The sequence below is a fragment of the Lipotes vexillifer genome, unplaced genomic scaffold (genome assembly GCF_000442215.2).
Source record: "Lipotes vexillifer unplaced genomic scaffold, Lipotes_vexillifer_v1.1 scaffold1120, whole genome shotgun sequence".
Lineage (NCBI taxonomy): Eukaryota > Metazoa > Chordata > Mammalia > Artiodactyla > Lipotidae > Lipotes > Lipotes vexillifer.
This window is the reverse complement of record NW_006797892.1, coordinates 1,423,298-1,438,891: the sequence shown is the minus strand read 5'-3', so window position 1 is coordinate 1,438,891 and position 15,594 is coordinate 1,423,298. Positions and strand designations below refer to the sequence as shown.

At 42.1% G+C, this 15,594-nt stretch overlaps 1 protein-coding gene and 1 non-coding gene across 2 annotated transcripts in view; both read right to left on the bottom strand.

The window, feature by feature from the left end:
- The window catches only part of HAPSTR1 (HUWE1 associated protein modifying stress responses), a 23,384-nt gene extending 7,866 nt beyond the window's left edge, over positions 1-15,518 (bottom strand). The window contains exons 1-3 of the mRNA XM_007469935.1: positions 15,293-15,518; positions 14,600-14,680; positions 4,636-4,911 (exon numbers count right to left, since the gene is read on the bottom strand). Of these exons, the coding sequence (XP_007469997.1) occupies positions 4,636-4,911; positions 14,600-14,680; positions 15,293-15,518 (583 nt within the window). The remainder of the gene's footprint in view (positions 1-4,635; positions 4,912-14,599; positions 14,681-15,292) is intronic.
- Positions 9,545-9,617, bottom strand: TRNAG-CCC (transfer RNA glycine (anticodon CCC)). Its single transcript has one exon. It is a non-coding gene; the product is annotated as a tRNA-Gly (tRNA).
- Positions 15,519-15,594: the final 76 nt, after the last annotated feature.

Here is a 15,594-nt window from a genome sequence, read left to right as displayed (position 1 = left end):
GGGGGGGGGGGGGGGGGGGGACCCCAAATGTACACATGTAGAGGTACTGAACTGGGGAGCCAGACAAATCTGGAATATCTGTTCTACCATTTACTGACCTGGTCTATTTTAGCCAAATAAGCCTTCTTCATCAATAAAATGGCAATAATCCAGGGGAAGTATTAGTTTTAAATGAGACCCTCCTCAGCAGGTGCTGACGTGGACGGAAACACTGAAAGAACCGCTCTAAAGGTACATCACCCTCAGGCCCCACTCCAAGACTCAGTTGTTCAGTGTGAAGAGCTGACTTTGCAGCACTAAGATACACCCGGCTCTGTTCTCCATTCTCCTCACCCTCCTCATACTGCAGTCACCTGGGGATCTATAAGCCTCAACTCTTTGGAAAGGTTCTCTGACCCCACTGTGTTGACTTAGCAGACGTCTGAATCCCTGTGTTAAGCTCAGAACACATCTATGCCAGGTTCTGTTAAAGCCAGAAGCTCCAAGACATAGTCCCTGCACCACTGTAGCCCCAGTCTATGGGAAGGGATAGCTATGGAAGCAAAGCAAAAGGGGAGAGCAGACACCCAGCTCAGGGAAGGTTGGAGAAAATGGGGAGAACTGAAGGAAAGCTTTGTCACAGATGTTCTATCAGTCTGAAGGGATGAACAGGCAGAAGGAAAAGCTTACAAAAGAGCATGAAGGTATTCAAAAGATTACACAGTATAGCTAAGATATCTGACCCAAGGTCAGATCAAACCACAAGGGTCTTACAATGTTGTGCTCAGTTCAGACTTCACCCTAGAGGACACAGCGATACAAAGGTTATTTTTCAGTGAAGCAACAAGATCAAAAAGATCACTCCAGTGCTCCCAGGAAAGAGGGACTGGTGAATGGGTCAACTCAGGACTGGGAAGCAAGAGCAGGAAGGAGATTATTCCAAGCACCCAGAACTCACCTCCTCCAGAATAGCCTTCTCTGAACCCATGGCCAGGCCGCACTGTGAAATGTCCTTTTCTGACCCCAGAACACCTTACATATGACATCAAAATAAATTATCCAAGTATACATTGGCCTCAACAGAAAAGGAAGCACCCTATTCAACCATATATTCTCTAGAAACTGCACAGAATCTGCCACATATGCATCTGCTGAGTGGCAAGGTGAAGAAAAGACCTGTTTTTGCTGTTGCTGAGGCTAGATGAGCCCGCTCTGAACGCCTGCAGGACACCCTGATGGAGATGTCCACCAGGGGACAATGAGGCATATGTCTTTAGCAGTCAGGAGAGAGGGTCTAAACTATAAGGACCAATTTTGGAAATTAAGACTGAAATGGCCCTTTAAGGGATTGCAGGAGAAGGTGGCTAAGGGCTAAATCCTGGGGAATGTAACCTAAGTCACTGAAAGGTCAGAGGTCAAAGTAGCCTAAAGAGAAGACAATAAAAGTCTCTAGAAGAGAAAGGATGACTAAGAGAGGAATAATCAGAAAGGCAGGCAGGGAACCACAAAATGGTCCAGATGATTTTTGGTCTATCTGAAATTTGTTTACATAAAAACAAGGTGCCAGCTATTAATCCAGTTCTCAGTAAATTTTTGATGTTATTTTAAGACAAGGATGAATAAGGAAAGGGCAGAAATCAATTTAGCACATGCATATGCACTTCTTTGACTTCTCTGTTGAGTTTAGCAACCAGATAAGGAGATATCATCTTACACAGAAAATAAACGTATGTTGCAAACAAGTGCCAAAATAAAGCACTGGATTATATTCCTTAAACCTCCATAACCATTAGTTGACAGTTTTGATCGAAACTGTTTGATAATCATTAATTGATGTACTTTTAATTGCAATACTTAAATCTAAGGCTCATGAGGGTACTGATCAAAGGATCTTATCATCAAACCCTCACTGCCTACATGAAAAACTCTACAATTATCTTATATCTTGGCCATCTGTCTTCATATAAAGAACATATAGCACATATGGGTGGCATCTGTTGCAAGTGAGCCGATAAAGAAAAAAAGAAAAAATTACAGGGGTAACTGTCCTCTCTTTTTTTGTTTTTTGCTGTACGCGGGCCTCTCCCGTTGTGGAGCACAGGCTCCCGACGCACAGGCTCAGCGGCCATGGCTCACGGGCCCAGCCGCTCTGCGGCATGTGGGATCCTCCCGGACCGGGGCACGAACCCGTGTCCCCTGCATCGGCAGGCGGACTCTCAACCACTGCGCCACCAAGGAAGCCCTGTCCTCTCTTTTAAGGACATGAGGTTGCTTATGGATAAGAATAAATCAATATGACTCCTACACTAATGTTTGCTTTGATTATAAATTTAAGTCAGCCTCAGTATACCAATTCTTTTCCTGTCTCCCCCTGGCACCCCAAAACTTCATGAATTTAGACTCTCCCTCCAACGTAGAACCCCAAGAACTTCAATTTGACCTCACATTTCATAGATCTGGCTAAGCAAATTCTATGCAAAACCAAATTCTGACCAGTATGTACCCTAATTAAGATGAATTTCCAAATATATTTTAAAAGATCTAAACAGTTTTGACTTCAATTTACAGCTATTCAATAAATCAGATCATGAGGACACCTGGTTACAAAGTTAGTCATTAATCTGCTTTACAATTTAGTTAACAATGCCCTATTAGAAATCATTCAAATTACTAAAAATACTCAAGTCAGACTAGCATTCCCAGCACAGCTATGTCCTCTAAAACCAATATAACACAAAACTCAGTATGTAATGTTTCTGTGTACTCTTTTCAAGGGGCCCTATTACTGCATAGCAACTTCACGTTTTTTTAACTACATGAATTCAGTTTATAAACCCTAGGAATCCATTGTATTCTGGATTGGCACTACTTCGTAAGTTTATTGAAGGGAAAGGTTATTTTTCTATAGTTTTATAATTAAACTTTTTTAAACCCTCACAATTTAAACATAAGTCAAAATTATAAATAGTACCTTCCTAAATCTACATCACCACTAAAACTCCCAAAGTTCAGTAAAATAATAAATCACAAGTTGAATAAACTCAATTTAAGAAAATGTAATGGGATGTGGAGAATATAGTAGTAGTTGCAGGGGGGAGGGCTGCTAGCTTGCCCTCTTTACAATGTGTACAACTGCATTAAGATTTTATAACAAGAGTGGCATTTATGTTTCTTAAAACTACCTTCTATAGTAGAGTATAATACAGAAAAAAAGACACTTCAACAAGAGAAATATGGAATGAATCATAAATCCACTTGATGACAAAGGAAATCAAAATGCTTAAGGAAAACACAACTACATCAAATACTACCATGCACTAAAATTAATCTGACAAACTATGTACACTTAGAGTAATTTTTTTCAAATAATGGTAAAAGATGTGAAACTAATTCAGTAGGAACAGATCAATTTCTATTTTGCCTGAGTTTCAAACTTTCTGACAGCATCAACTATTCCACTATATTAGAAACAGCAAGCAGTCTTACGTACTGCATCCATACATCATGGACTTTCTTGCAATAAAATGTTTTTGTGTTCTTAACTTATCGTAAACAAACTCACAATCAGGAGGGGAAAAAAAACAACACTTTTTCCAACTCCCATGTTCTGAATGGGGTTTTAGATAAAGAATCAACGTTTGCCAAAGAGAACAAGAATCTCTGTAAGCATTAAAGCTTCGATGATATAGAAGCCCTTTGTATACATCCCAGTTTTTATCACCAGGTTATTTTATTTTAGATGACCTACACTATGGCTCAGAAATATGTTAACTTTTAACAGGACTCATGACCTAACTCACTAATTACTTCTATCTGTTTAGTCACTTGTACAATCCATGTTTTCATCTTGGCTTCAACCTAGTCTTATTATCTTGTTGTTTTATTTTTACAGCAGTATTGAATGTCCTATAAGTACCTCTCCCAGTTCTATCTGGAAGCCTGTATTAGAGAACAAGCAACAACAAACTTACTGACTACATACCCCAGGCTTCTCCAATAATACTTAAACCCCTCAGCCAAGAATGTCTTTTTATGACAGGTCTGGCCTGGGGAGATGGTGATGGACCTGTTCTCTAACAGTCCTATCAAAGCAAGGCCCTAAGGGACAACAGACATAAGGAAAGTCAATTTAATTATTCTTACATCTGTCCACTCCCTCTTGGGTCATCAACGCTCAGGTTCTACAAGCACACTCAATAACCTAAGGTGTCAAAGGGAGTTCCCATGAGAACTAGCCCAACAGTTATCTGCCTTACTTGCCCGTAACTGGCTAGGCTCTCCAGGTAATTATAAATGCAATAGTATTCTTAAGACACAAGAACTTCCTCTTTGACTCAGAAGAGTTAAGGAAACATGTACAATATAAGTGTATAAAGCAATAAATTCTAATCAGTGTTGCAAAAAATGCTGTTATTGTATCACCAATCAGCTCAAACTAACTTTCTAGAAACATTTTTTTAGGATAGGCTGGCTAACATTCAAAAATTGCCCATATAAGTTCTTAGCTTACATTCTATTTAAACATTTCTAGAGCAAGTAGTAACTAGAATAGACAAAAAACAGACAATATATCTGGACCTAAACCTAAATGTGAAATTGGGTCCACAGGCACACTCTTAACCATTTTTCCAAAGAAATATGTTTAAACGGCTTTACCATGCAGAGCTATGGCTTCCCGGAAGGGTTGCAAATCAGTCTCTACAGATGAGCTAGTTTCCGTTGAAGTAGCTCGGTTAGGGGACACTACAGTCAGTCTTGGGGGAGCTCTAGAGTTTCGCGGTGGAGGAACTTTTCCACACAGGAAGCTGATCAAATCTTCTCTACGAATAGTTCTTCTGCGCTTTTTAACCCAAGCCAACACATCCTTATTGCGTCGCTGATAGCCAATCTGAATTCCAATATCAAAACTTCGCTGATGGGTATCCACGCTTTCTGTTAGGAAAAAAGAAGAAGAAGATACACGATGATCAGTAGAGCCAAGCTGCATTCTCTCCTAAAGAAAACCACGGTTTTACAAGTTCACCAAAATGAATATCATTAAGTACAGGGCTCTTTAAGTCTATCAGTAATCAAACTGAACTTCATTCATGTCTAAAATGTCATACCTGACACCTAATCATAGTGTTCTCAATTCAGTAAACACATCACATAAACCTAGAGTTTCTGCCTTGTTCTTTAAAAAAAAAACTCAATAGATAAAAACAAAAACTACTTATTGTTAACCGAATTACCACTTTAATAATGCTATTTCCTTAAAAAAGCTTAATCTAATCAAGCTAGTTTATTTAGTAATGCTAACAATAAGTGAACTGGGCTTCCCTGGTGGCGCAGTGGTTGAGGGTCCGCCTGCCAATGCAGGGGACACGGGTTCATGCCTTAGTCCGGGAGGATCCCACATGCCACGGAGCGGCTGGGCCCATGAGCCACGGCCGCTGAGCCTGGGCGTCTGGAGCCTGTGCTCCGCAACAGGAGAGGCCACAACAGTGAGAGGCCCGCGTACCGCAAAAAAAAAAAAAATTTCTTAAACAGGTGAATTATTAAATGCTTATTGGTACTATACCCAGCTTCCCCTGAGAAAAAAGGTACACGAATACCTTGAGAGCAGTACTACTGTCCCCTCATTGCAACTGACCAAACAGACACTGAGTAACTCTACCACAGTATTCAAGAGCTGGAATTGTTGTTCCAGAGTCTGTGGTTCTTAACCACTAAGCTTTGAGAAAAGAAGGAATTCTCAGGAGTTCTAAACAGGAGCGTTCACATCATTCACCAGATGACTATACACCGCAACAAATCACTCAGGCGGTGCCCACCTTGCATGTACCATGTCATTTCGGAGGTGTACTCCTACTGACAGGTTCAGCACCAAGAACTGGAAACACACTAAAAGGAGTAGCAAACATTTTAGAAATAAGGGAAAATTAATTCTGATTGATTGCTCAACAAAGCCAAACAGCACTGTGGAAACAAGAAGCTTTATTCATTTCCCAGGAACGTTTTCAATCTGCTTCCAGTTCCCAACAGTTTTCTGTAACTTATAACCACTTCCAAAAGACCCTGTCTTAAAATCTCAGACTGGTCTCCTATTCTCCCTGTAGATACTGCCCGCCCCCTGGACATACTGAACCCAGATTTTCAATAAAATGATGCCTGCCCCTTTAGTGGCTTTACACAGTTGAAAACAATATCAATACTTGGAAACTTAAGCCACTGCAATTTATTTTTAGTTGAGCTGCTGTGCTAGCAGGAAAATCACCAATATATCTTCATTCCTCTTACTTTTCCTGACCTGGATTTTAATTCTGTCTGCGACATCTAAAGTAGATGCTGAAAGGATAAGCAAACCAGTGAATGAAGACCTGTGTCCCAGAAAGACAATAATCCAGACATCACAGAGGCTCCCAAGCTGCATGAATTTGCATTATTAAAAAAGATGGCAAGAGGGCAGCACAAACAGAACTTTATAACAAGGCCTATTCCTTAGATGACCAGTTCTTATTGCTAAAAAGTTAAAAAGAAAAATGAAAGAAGTTACCCACAGGAGTACTCTTTAAATATTAAACTCCATCACAACTTTCTAATTTTACAAATATAAAAAAAGCTACTCATGGGACTTTCCTGGTGGCACAGTGGTTAATAAGACTCCGCCTTCCAATGCAGGAGGCCCGGGTTTGATCCCTGATCAGGGAACTAGATCCCACGTGCATGCCTCAACTAACAGTTCGCATGCCACAGCTAAGGAGCCCGCCTGCCACAACTAAGACCCGGTGCAACCAAAATAAATAAATAAATAAATAATAAACGCGTCTGAAAGAAAAAGCTACTCGTGAATGAAGTAATTTCTCCAGTGTCTCACTACTAGAATGCCCAAGTTACAATGGGAATCAATGTGTTCTGATTTCTCATTTCATCATAAACAAAACAAGCACGAATCCCATTTCAAAGGTAAATAGCATTTAAGAGGCTAATACAGCGCTTTCCCATCTCTTAGTCTTAAAGACTTAGATGAAGCCAACCTTAAAGGATGCATAATCTCTAAGATGACCTCGTAAAGTTGTATGTAGACCTTAAGTGATTCTAAAAGAGCTGGAAGTATTTTAAGAGAAATCAAATCATTGAGTAAACTAAGCCCATCCCATGTGACCACAGAAAGGAGGATAACCGTCCACTGTTACGGATCTACAAGCAACTAGGTTTCTACAAAGCTCCCCTACCGAAGAGAGCTGTTAAAATCAAGCTCTTAACCAGAGAAGTTTGTTTCCAAAAACAATGACTCAGGGAATTTTATTTTTCGAGAACCAAATGGAGGCAGGTCCAGAATTGGAAGTATAGAGGGACAAAAAGTTGAAAGGGGTACAAGAAACAAGTTCGAAGCAAGCATGGATAGTGCAAAGTAAGATGAAGCAGGCATGTAAATGTACACCTAGCAAACCAGACAGCAAATAAGAAAAGCTGAACTTGATACAAAACTCAAGAGCCAAAGGGAAGGAACCAGATGAGGCAGTTTAAAAAAAAAAAAAAAAAAGACAAAAATCCTGACAATCCTGGAAGGAAAGAGCTTTGATTTGTTTTGATTGAGGACACAAGGAAAGCCCAGAAGTCAGATCGGCAACAGGCTGATGCTTTAATCACAGAGTTGAACAAAGTTGGAAAACTCAATATTCTTACTTTTGAAGGAAGGCGGTTATATAAGTAGTTGTGAACCTCTTTTAAAATGTATGCAACTGACCAATCATTTCACCTCAAAAATTCTGCCCAAGTCTCAACAACACAACCAACCAAGAACACGCTTAAAATAAATTATTTTGTAAACAGACTTTTACAGACTAAGAAGTACAGGAGGAGAAAAGCAGATTTAACATTTAAGGTCTTCGGGTACATACATGCTTTTGCACTGGGCATAATTTGGGCATAATTTGGTCTTATACCATTAACATATCCTGAAAGCCAAATCCAATTACTTTACCACCCAGATTAATCCAATCTCAGTTATTTCCTTAAACAGAGAATCTCATACTGACACTAAAACATAGTTTAAAATATAGTTCTTAAAAAAAAATATATATATATATAGTTCTTATGTTTGAGAACTTTAAAAGAGTTACTTGGTTGAAAATTAAACCCTCCTATCACATCTTGCACTAAGTAGAAGAGATCTAAATGCTTACTGGAGAATCTTAGGAATGACCGGACTAGATTTTAATCACTGGTTAATTTACTGTCCAGTAAAATAATAAACGTACACACAAAGATGGCCTCCAGAAGGCTCTCAGCCAAAGACTGCTTTGAATACTCCTGAACCTTCCAATTAGACACCTAAATTCTAGAAATGCAGAGCAAAGAAAACTGTGGGGACAGTCTTGTGTCCAACACTTTTACTGATGCCAAAGCCACTGTGGAAAACGGCCATGATCTCGAAGGTTAGGCAAAGCCCAAGGGCATCAAAATGTCAATCTAACCTTTAATCACAACACATTCATTTCCTTATTCAAGAACAAACTGATTCATACAACTCACAGTAGACATCTTTGTTTCATATTTTTTTTAAATTGTTTTTATACAAATAGCTGAAATTGAATTCAAGGGATTTTTATTAGTCTCATTTTCCCACTGTTGGCAAGGGGCAGTAGGCAAAGAATCATATTGATTTCTGAAATGAAGATCAAATGCAGAACTTTCTTACATGAAACATAAACACAATCAGATTTCACTATCTATAGTTTTTTTGAAACTAACCTTATGTGAGTTAGCCAAAGCAGATATCTCAATTTCATAAACAAGGAAATGGAACTGAGGCTCAAAGGGCCTTGCCCTAAAAAGTTACTAAATAGCAGAAGTTCCTTCTACAATGGATTTCTTCCTCAACAATAGAGAAGTCATCTCCCATTCTCCTTAGAGGATCTACAAACCAGAAAAATCACACTGCTAGATCAGGGTACATTTCCAAGGAATACTAGTAACTACAAAACATTTAAACTTAGAACTCAATCTGCACTAACCAACTAGTCTGCTGTAGGAAAAAATATGTATTTTAACTGTTTCATTAGAAACAAATATCTAGGGACTTCCCTGGTGGCGCAGTGCTTAAGAACAGGCCTGCCAATGCAGGAGACACGGGTTCGAGCCCTGGTCCGGGAAAATCCCACATGTCGCAGAGCAGCTAAGCCCGTCCGCCACAACTACTGAGCCCACATGCCACAACTACTGAAGCCCGCGCGCCTAGAGCCTGTGCTCTGCAACGAGAAGCCACCACAGCGAGAAGCCCACGCACCGCAACGAAGAGTAGCCCCCGCTCGCTGCAACCAGAGAAAGCCTGCACACAGCAACAAAGACCCAACGCAGCCAAAAAATAAATAATAATAAATTTTTAAAAAAGGAAAAGATATGAGTCATGACCAAAATAAAACTGCTTTTCAATTGTTTTGTTTTTTTAAATATTTACTTATTTATTTATATTTTATTTGGCCGTGTCAGATCTTAGTTGAGGCACGTGGGATCTTCATTGCCGCATGCAGGATCTTTAGTTGCAGCATGCTAACTCTTAGTTGCTGCAGGTGGGATCTAATTCCCTGACCAGGGATTGAACCGGGACCCCCTGCATTGGGAGTGCAGAGTCTTAGCCACTGGACCACCAGGGAAGCTCGTTTTTCAATTGATTTAAGGAAATAATTTCTAAGTTCCCTAACAAAGTGGTATCCAAAGATAAACACGAGCTTCTAGGTAACTTACATACTGACTTAAATCTTCACCTAGCACATACAAACAGCAGGAACCAGGGAAGGATCAGAGTGGCCACAGTTCCCTACCATCCAGTCCTCGTCCTCCCTTTCCTAAAGGTACTCCCAAGTTTTTGTTTGGATAGCTCTGAAGAAAAGCTTCTTCCACATTTGCTGAAGTGGTGAAACTTGTGGTATAGTCCCAAACAAATCTGCATAACCCCAAAACTGTGGCTATGATACTGGTTCTGAATAACCATGTGACTCAATTCTGGCCCAGAGACAGAAGTCATTTACTGGTAGCTCCTGGGAAAGAAGCTTCTGGGCTCTTCTAACCTTCTGTGAGTGACCCTAAGATGTGAGGAGTGAGCTGCCAACACTGAAACTAGCCTAATGACAAAGCTGGTATGCGCAGGCCCACACATGGACTACAGAGAGCTGCAGAGCAGGGAGGCCTGAGCCACGGGATTCAATCAATCCCACCTTCAGGCTTCAAGGCAGAGAGCAGCCAATCCATGTCCAGCCTGACTTGTCTTTTCTGCTATTTGCAGCCAAAACATCCTTTTACAGAGAAGTTACACATCAGAAACTGACAGTCTTCTATAAAAATTCACAAAAAATCTATAAATGGTATTAGTAATGACTGAGACTGCTACTTAGTAAAATAAAACAGGGTATTCAACTGCAATCCATACTAAGGTTTTTTGAACACTCTCAACGTTCAATAGTTTTCTGCAGCAGGAGAGTCACAAACCAACTCCAGAAAGTCAAAACATAAGCTGAAATTTCATTATTTGCCTCCAGGTAGAACATGCTTTCTCTGACCAGTTGTTTATACACCAATCACTCATCCACAAATTTTCACTACGTTCCATTCACTTTCAGTTCACAGAGAAGCCCAAGAAGGCCACAATGAAGTGACTACACACTATAAACAGGATCTGGCATCAAGATGTCTCAAAAATAAGGACTTTAAAGGGCATCACACTATTTTTCTCTTATCAATTCTATTTACTTTCAGCCCTTTCAGGGAAAGATGAAGACACACCACAAAGATTAATTCTGACAGAAATAAAAAATAATAAGAATTTCTTCCCTTCATCTTAAGCACTGCCCATAGCCAAAAACATCATCTGAAAAACAGAACCTGACCACCAACACAGTCCATGCTTGAAGACTCATTGCATGACACACTAAGAGCCTGCACTCTAAGTTGTGTGTACTTACTCCTACTCACAATTGAGAAAATGAAGGCTTACAATAGTGCAATATTTTTTGTTCCATTATCTGTCTCCAGGACCATACAACTAAGTAAAAGTAACAGTCTAAAATCTGAACTAGAACAATCTAGCAGAAGACTCCATGATAATGATGCTGCTGGCCTTCTCCAAGTACCGCTAGAGTCACACACCTTGGGGCAAATCCTATTCAAGGAGAAAACCAGAAACATCTTTAACATAAACAGTATCAAGAGAAAGCTCTTAACATATGTGGGAGAAGTCGGTATACAACTAAAGTTTCAGACAGTTTTAAAATGCAGAGGAGCTTAGCATTAAACAAACAAACAAAAAAAGGAGCTTAACATAAAACAAAAATCAAAAAAGAAAAATGTAAAGTTGAGGGAAATGACAATAAGAAGCAGTGAGAAGTGGCTCTGGGGGATGTGGGTGAGCACTGGCTCCCAGGCAGCTGCTGCAGAGCAAGCAGGGCCCCAGCGCCCACCTCCGCTGACCACAAGGCTCCAAAGGACGGCTAGCCTCTACTGAGCAAGTAACCCCACAGCGTAGAAGGAATTTAGAATTCATTATTTTCCTAATGAGGAGTCAGGAGAGAGATTGAAACCAGTCACCCAAGGAAATGGGAGGTGTATTTAAGAGGCAGAAAGAGATGAGCTTGACAAAGCATTTATCAGATAAGCATCAACCAGGCTAGTTAAAACCACCTCAGTAACTTCACTCCCCTTGCCGCAGACATCAAAAAACGTACTAAGCCAGGGGACACACCACCACTGAATATTTAACAAACATTACTTCCTTTAGATTTATCAAAGCAAAGTAAAAACAAAAACCAACCATAAAATTTTCTTCCCTTCCAAAAAAGGATGCCAATGTCTGACTCAACTTACTATGTGGAGCAAAAGGAACTCCGTCTTGCCAAATTCTGTGCACACTGAGGACACCCCAGTTCACTCTCCTCCAAGTCTCCAGCCACATTCAACCAAACCAACTGCATCACTCAATGTTTCAAAACGCCACAATCAAAAGGGGCCCTCTGCTAGACTTTTACCTCAATGCTGACCTTCCCATGTGCTCGTCTTAGGTGTTATCAGGAAGCTGGTAAAGGCACCAACCTCTCCCCAGGCTGGGTAAGGCAAACTGAGCCATCTTTAGCTTGTCAGAGAAGCGCTTAATCATACAAACTGCGAGAGCATTGCCCATTTACAAGGATCCTCCAAAATCTCCCCCCATCCCTGCCCCCATAAATTACATTTAGATATTGAATAAGAACTGTGAACACTCTAAATTTACCACTACTTACAGCTGCATGCACTGTGACACTACCTTGCTAATTTTACTGGTTCTATTTAAGGTACCCAATTATTCCTACAGCTGCATTCTTGTTCTCTAAAGAACACACCCTGAAAAGGAGGAAGAATGTGAGGATCTGCAGAGCTTATCCACTTTCCTCGAGTCAGCTAGGAACAGAATAGTGTTGCTATACTACCAAATTCCACAAACCACAATTAACCATTCCTCAGATAAAAGAGAATATATTTCATTTTACAGAAATAGGACACAAAATAAAACTAAGGTTGGACTGACAATCCAGCATTTGCCATAATGCAAGAACTTCATGTTTATTTAAAAAGAAATTTAATGTCTTTCATTACATTTTCTAAACAAAGAAAACATACATTATAAAAAGCATTTTCAAATCAAGAAATCAAATTAGGGATTATTTCAGAGTTCAGCTTCTGAGCCCACTTTTTTACATGAAGAATTAACACTAAAGAAAACCGTCAGCTACAGTCCTAAAGAGATGCATTCCAGGAGCACAAAACAGCACCAAAAACTGAGAAGTCAGAGAACATTCATATTTTTCTACGGCCTAGTCGAAGAGCCTGGCACACAGACGGACTAAAAATATGTGTTGCTTTCCCCCTAAAGCAAAAAATAATTGCAAAACCTGATATGGATAAACCGTGATACCTCCACACACAACACTAGTCAGAAAAATAAAATTGCACTGAACTATTTATTAATACCTGCAATGTGAACTGAATAGATCAATCTCAAAAACATTATGAAAAGTGGATAGAAGAACCCAAACAGAAGAGGCTACCTACTATAAGGTTCTATTTATTACATTATGGAAACACAAAAACCATATATACAGAAATCAGATCAGCGGTTGCCCGGGGTGGGGGGAATAGATATATTCCATTTACTAACAATGTATGTTTGTCAAATTCACACCATACACCTTAAAACGGTGATTTTACTATATGTAAATTATAGTCCAAGAAAGCAGAGTTTTCCAAAAATATGAGTTTCAGGTATTATTTCAAAATTCTCTGGGTGAAACCAAGAGCCATTCCAGAGAATGTTAAAAACCCTCAAGCAGTAATGAATGTTAGAGTCAAAATTTAAGGAACTCAGCTATATAAAAATCAAAGCTGACCACTGGGGCACCATTTCATTAGGTTTCCTTTTCTCAGTAAGCCTAGATTATTAGTTCCTCATTCCCTGAAATTAACATTCTATTCACCAGGTTCAGTTTACATTCTCAAATTATCATCCCAAAAAACTACAAGGTCTACCAAGGAAATCCAAAATAAGGGATTTTTTCCCTAAAGAATGCAATCTTAGTTGGCTCATTCTTATGCAGATAAGAATCTGAGAATCAAGTCACTCCACAGCCTGTTTCAACCTTATTTAGATAATTCTGAAAAACACAAAGCTCTACTGCAATTATCAACAGCTTCTAGCAGTTTAAAAGCATTTATTTAAATTACATTTTTACTAAAATTAACACTCAAATTCAAATCCTTTTCCCACAGAAACCTTGCCAAAAATCAAACCCAAATTTCCAAATCCTCAAAACAAATCTAAACCCACCGTTGCTGAGAGAACACGATGGGCAAGAACATTTACTCACATATCTTCACGTGGGGGGCGGGGATTAACTGCAGAAAAGCACTGCCATGAAACAAAATCTTGCTATCAACTCAAACTGATCAGATTTCCTGCCAACAATGTAAGGTCAGGCAGAAAGTAGCTTGGAAGGCAAATATGTGATGGAGTTGCTAGGGAAGAGCAACTCCATCAACTATCTGCATGTTAACGTGCGTACAGATTATTCCAATTAGCTAGTTTTCGACGCACTTAAATTATGCTGTGCCACCATCATGCTCGAAATTGCCTAACTCAAGAAAAACTATTCCAAGAGGTGCTTTTCCACAAACAAGTTGTCCCTCCCACCTCTGTGCGAGACACACTCCTCTTCCCTGGGTGCCTAAGAAGCACATCTCACGGTCTGGAGTTCTGGGCCTCTCAACCTCGGCACTACTGCCATTCGGTGGAGAGGCTGCCTCGTGCACCGAGGACAGTTAGCGGCCTCCTCTCAGTGATGACACTCTGGAGTGCCCCAGACATTGTCACATATCGCCATGGGGTGAGGGGACCAAACGCCCCCGGCTGAGAACCCGTTATCTAGATATAACATCACACCGCCAGAATTCTCAAGTTGCAAGGTACTGAGAGTTAGTGGCTGGATTCAGAAGCAGAAAACACTCGGGAGATACCTCCAGGTCAAGGTGGCCAATGCACTAAGGAACGCAGGACTTAAACCCTGACGCAGGCCGCCCTTCCCCTTAGCCAGCAATGCAGCAAAGTTGTCCTTACCTTTGTAGAGGTTGGTGACGGCAGTGGCTGCATTTTGGAAGGGAACCCAAAGAGAAAGTCCTGGCTGCTGACACACTCGGTCTGAAAAACGACGAAAGGAAGGGGAAAAAACAAAAAAGAGAAAGAAACACACAAAGACAAGAAAAGAAAAAGAAAAAGCAATGTTATTTGGGCGTCAATCACTCCGGAACGGCCATATTGGGTTTCGCCATTTTGTTCAAGGGTTCCGGGATCCCGCGCTAGGTGGGGAGCGGGCAAGAAGGGGGTCGCGACGGAGCTGGAGGGGGAGCCGCGGGGCCCCCGGGCGCAGCCGAGGCCGAGGCGCGGCAGAGGGAGGCACCCCTTCGCAGTCCCCGCCCCGAGGCCGGCTCCGGCACAATAGGGCCCCCGGGCCGCCTCCCTTCGCCATTTTGTGACCGGGGGCTCCTCCCCTGCCCTCCCCGGCCCGGGGGCACCCGGCGGCCCGGCCCCAGGAGCGGGAGGGCCCCACGGGCGGCCCCAAGCCCAGCGGCCCCCCGCGCCGGCCTCCGGCCGCCTCCCGAGGGCCCGCCTCCCGCGGCGCCATCTTGCAAGGAGGGGGCGGTGGGGCCGTGTTGCGACGGCCGGAGCCCAGCCAACCGCCCCCCGGGCTCTCCGCCGAAGGCCGGGCGCGAGGCGGGGGCGGCGGCGCAAAATGGCGGCGGCGGCCCTCACCTTTGTAGAGCTGGGCCACAGCGGTGGCCGAGTTCTGGAAGAGGTGCCACAGCTTCTGCTGCTTGTGCTCGGGCTGCGCGGCGGCCGCCGCCTCCTCCTGCAGCTCAGGGGGCAACTGCTCGTCCTGCTCAGCCTCGGCCAGGCACTGCCGCTCCCACTTGGAGAACCAGTGCTCGGGCCCGTGCTCCTGGATCTCGGCCTCGCCCTCCTCCTTCCGCTCCTCCATCCTCCGCGGCCTCCCGCGGCCTCGCAGCCGCCGCGGCCGCGTCCTGCTCAGGCGGGGCTCCCGCGGGAGCGTCGTC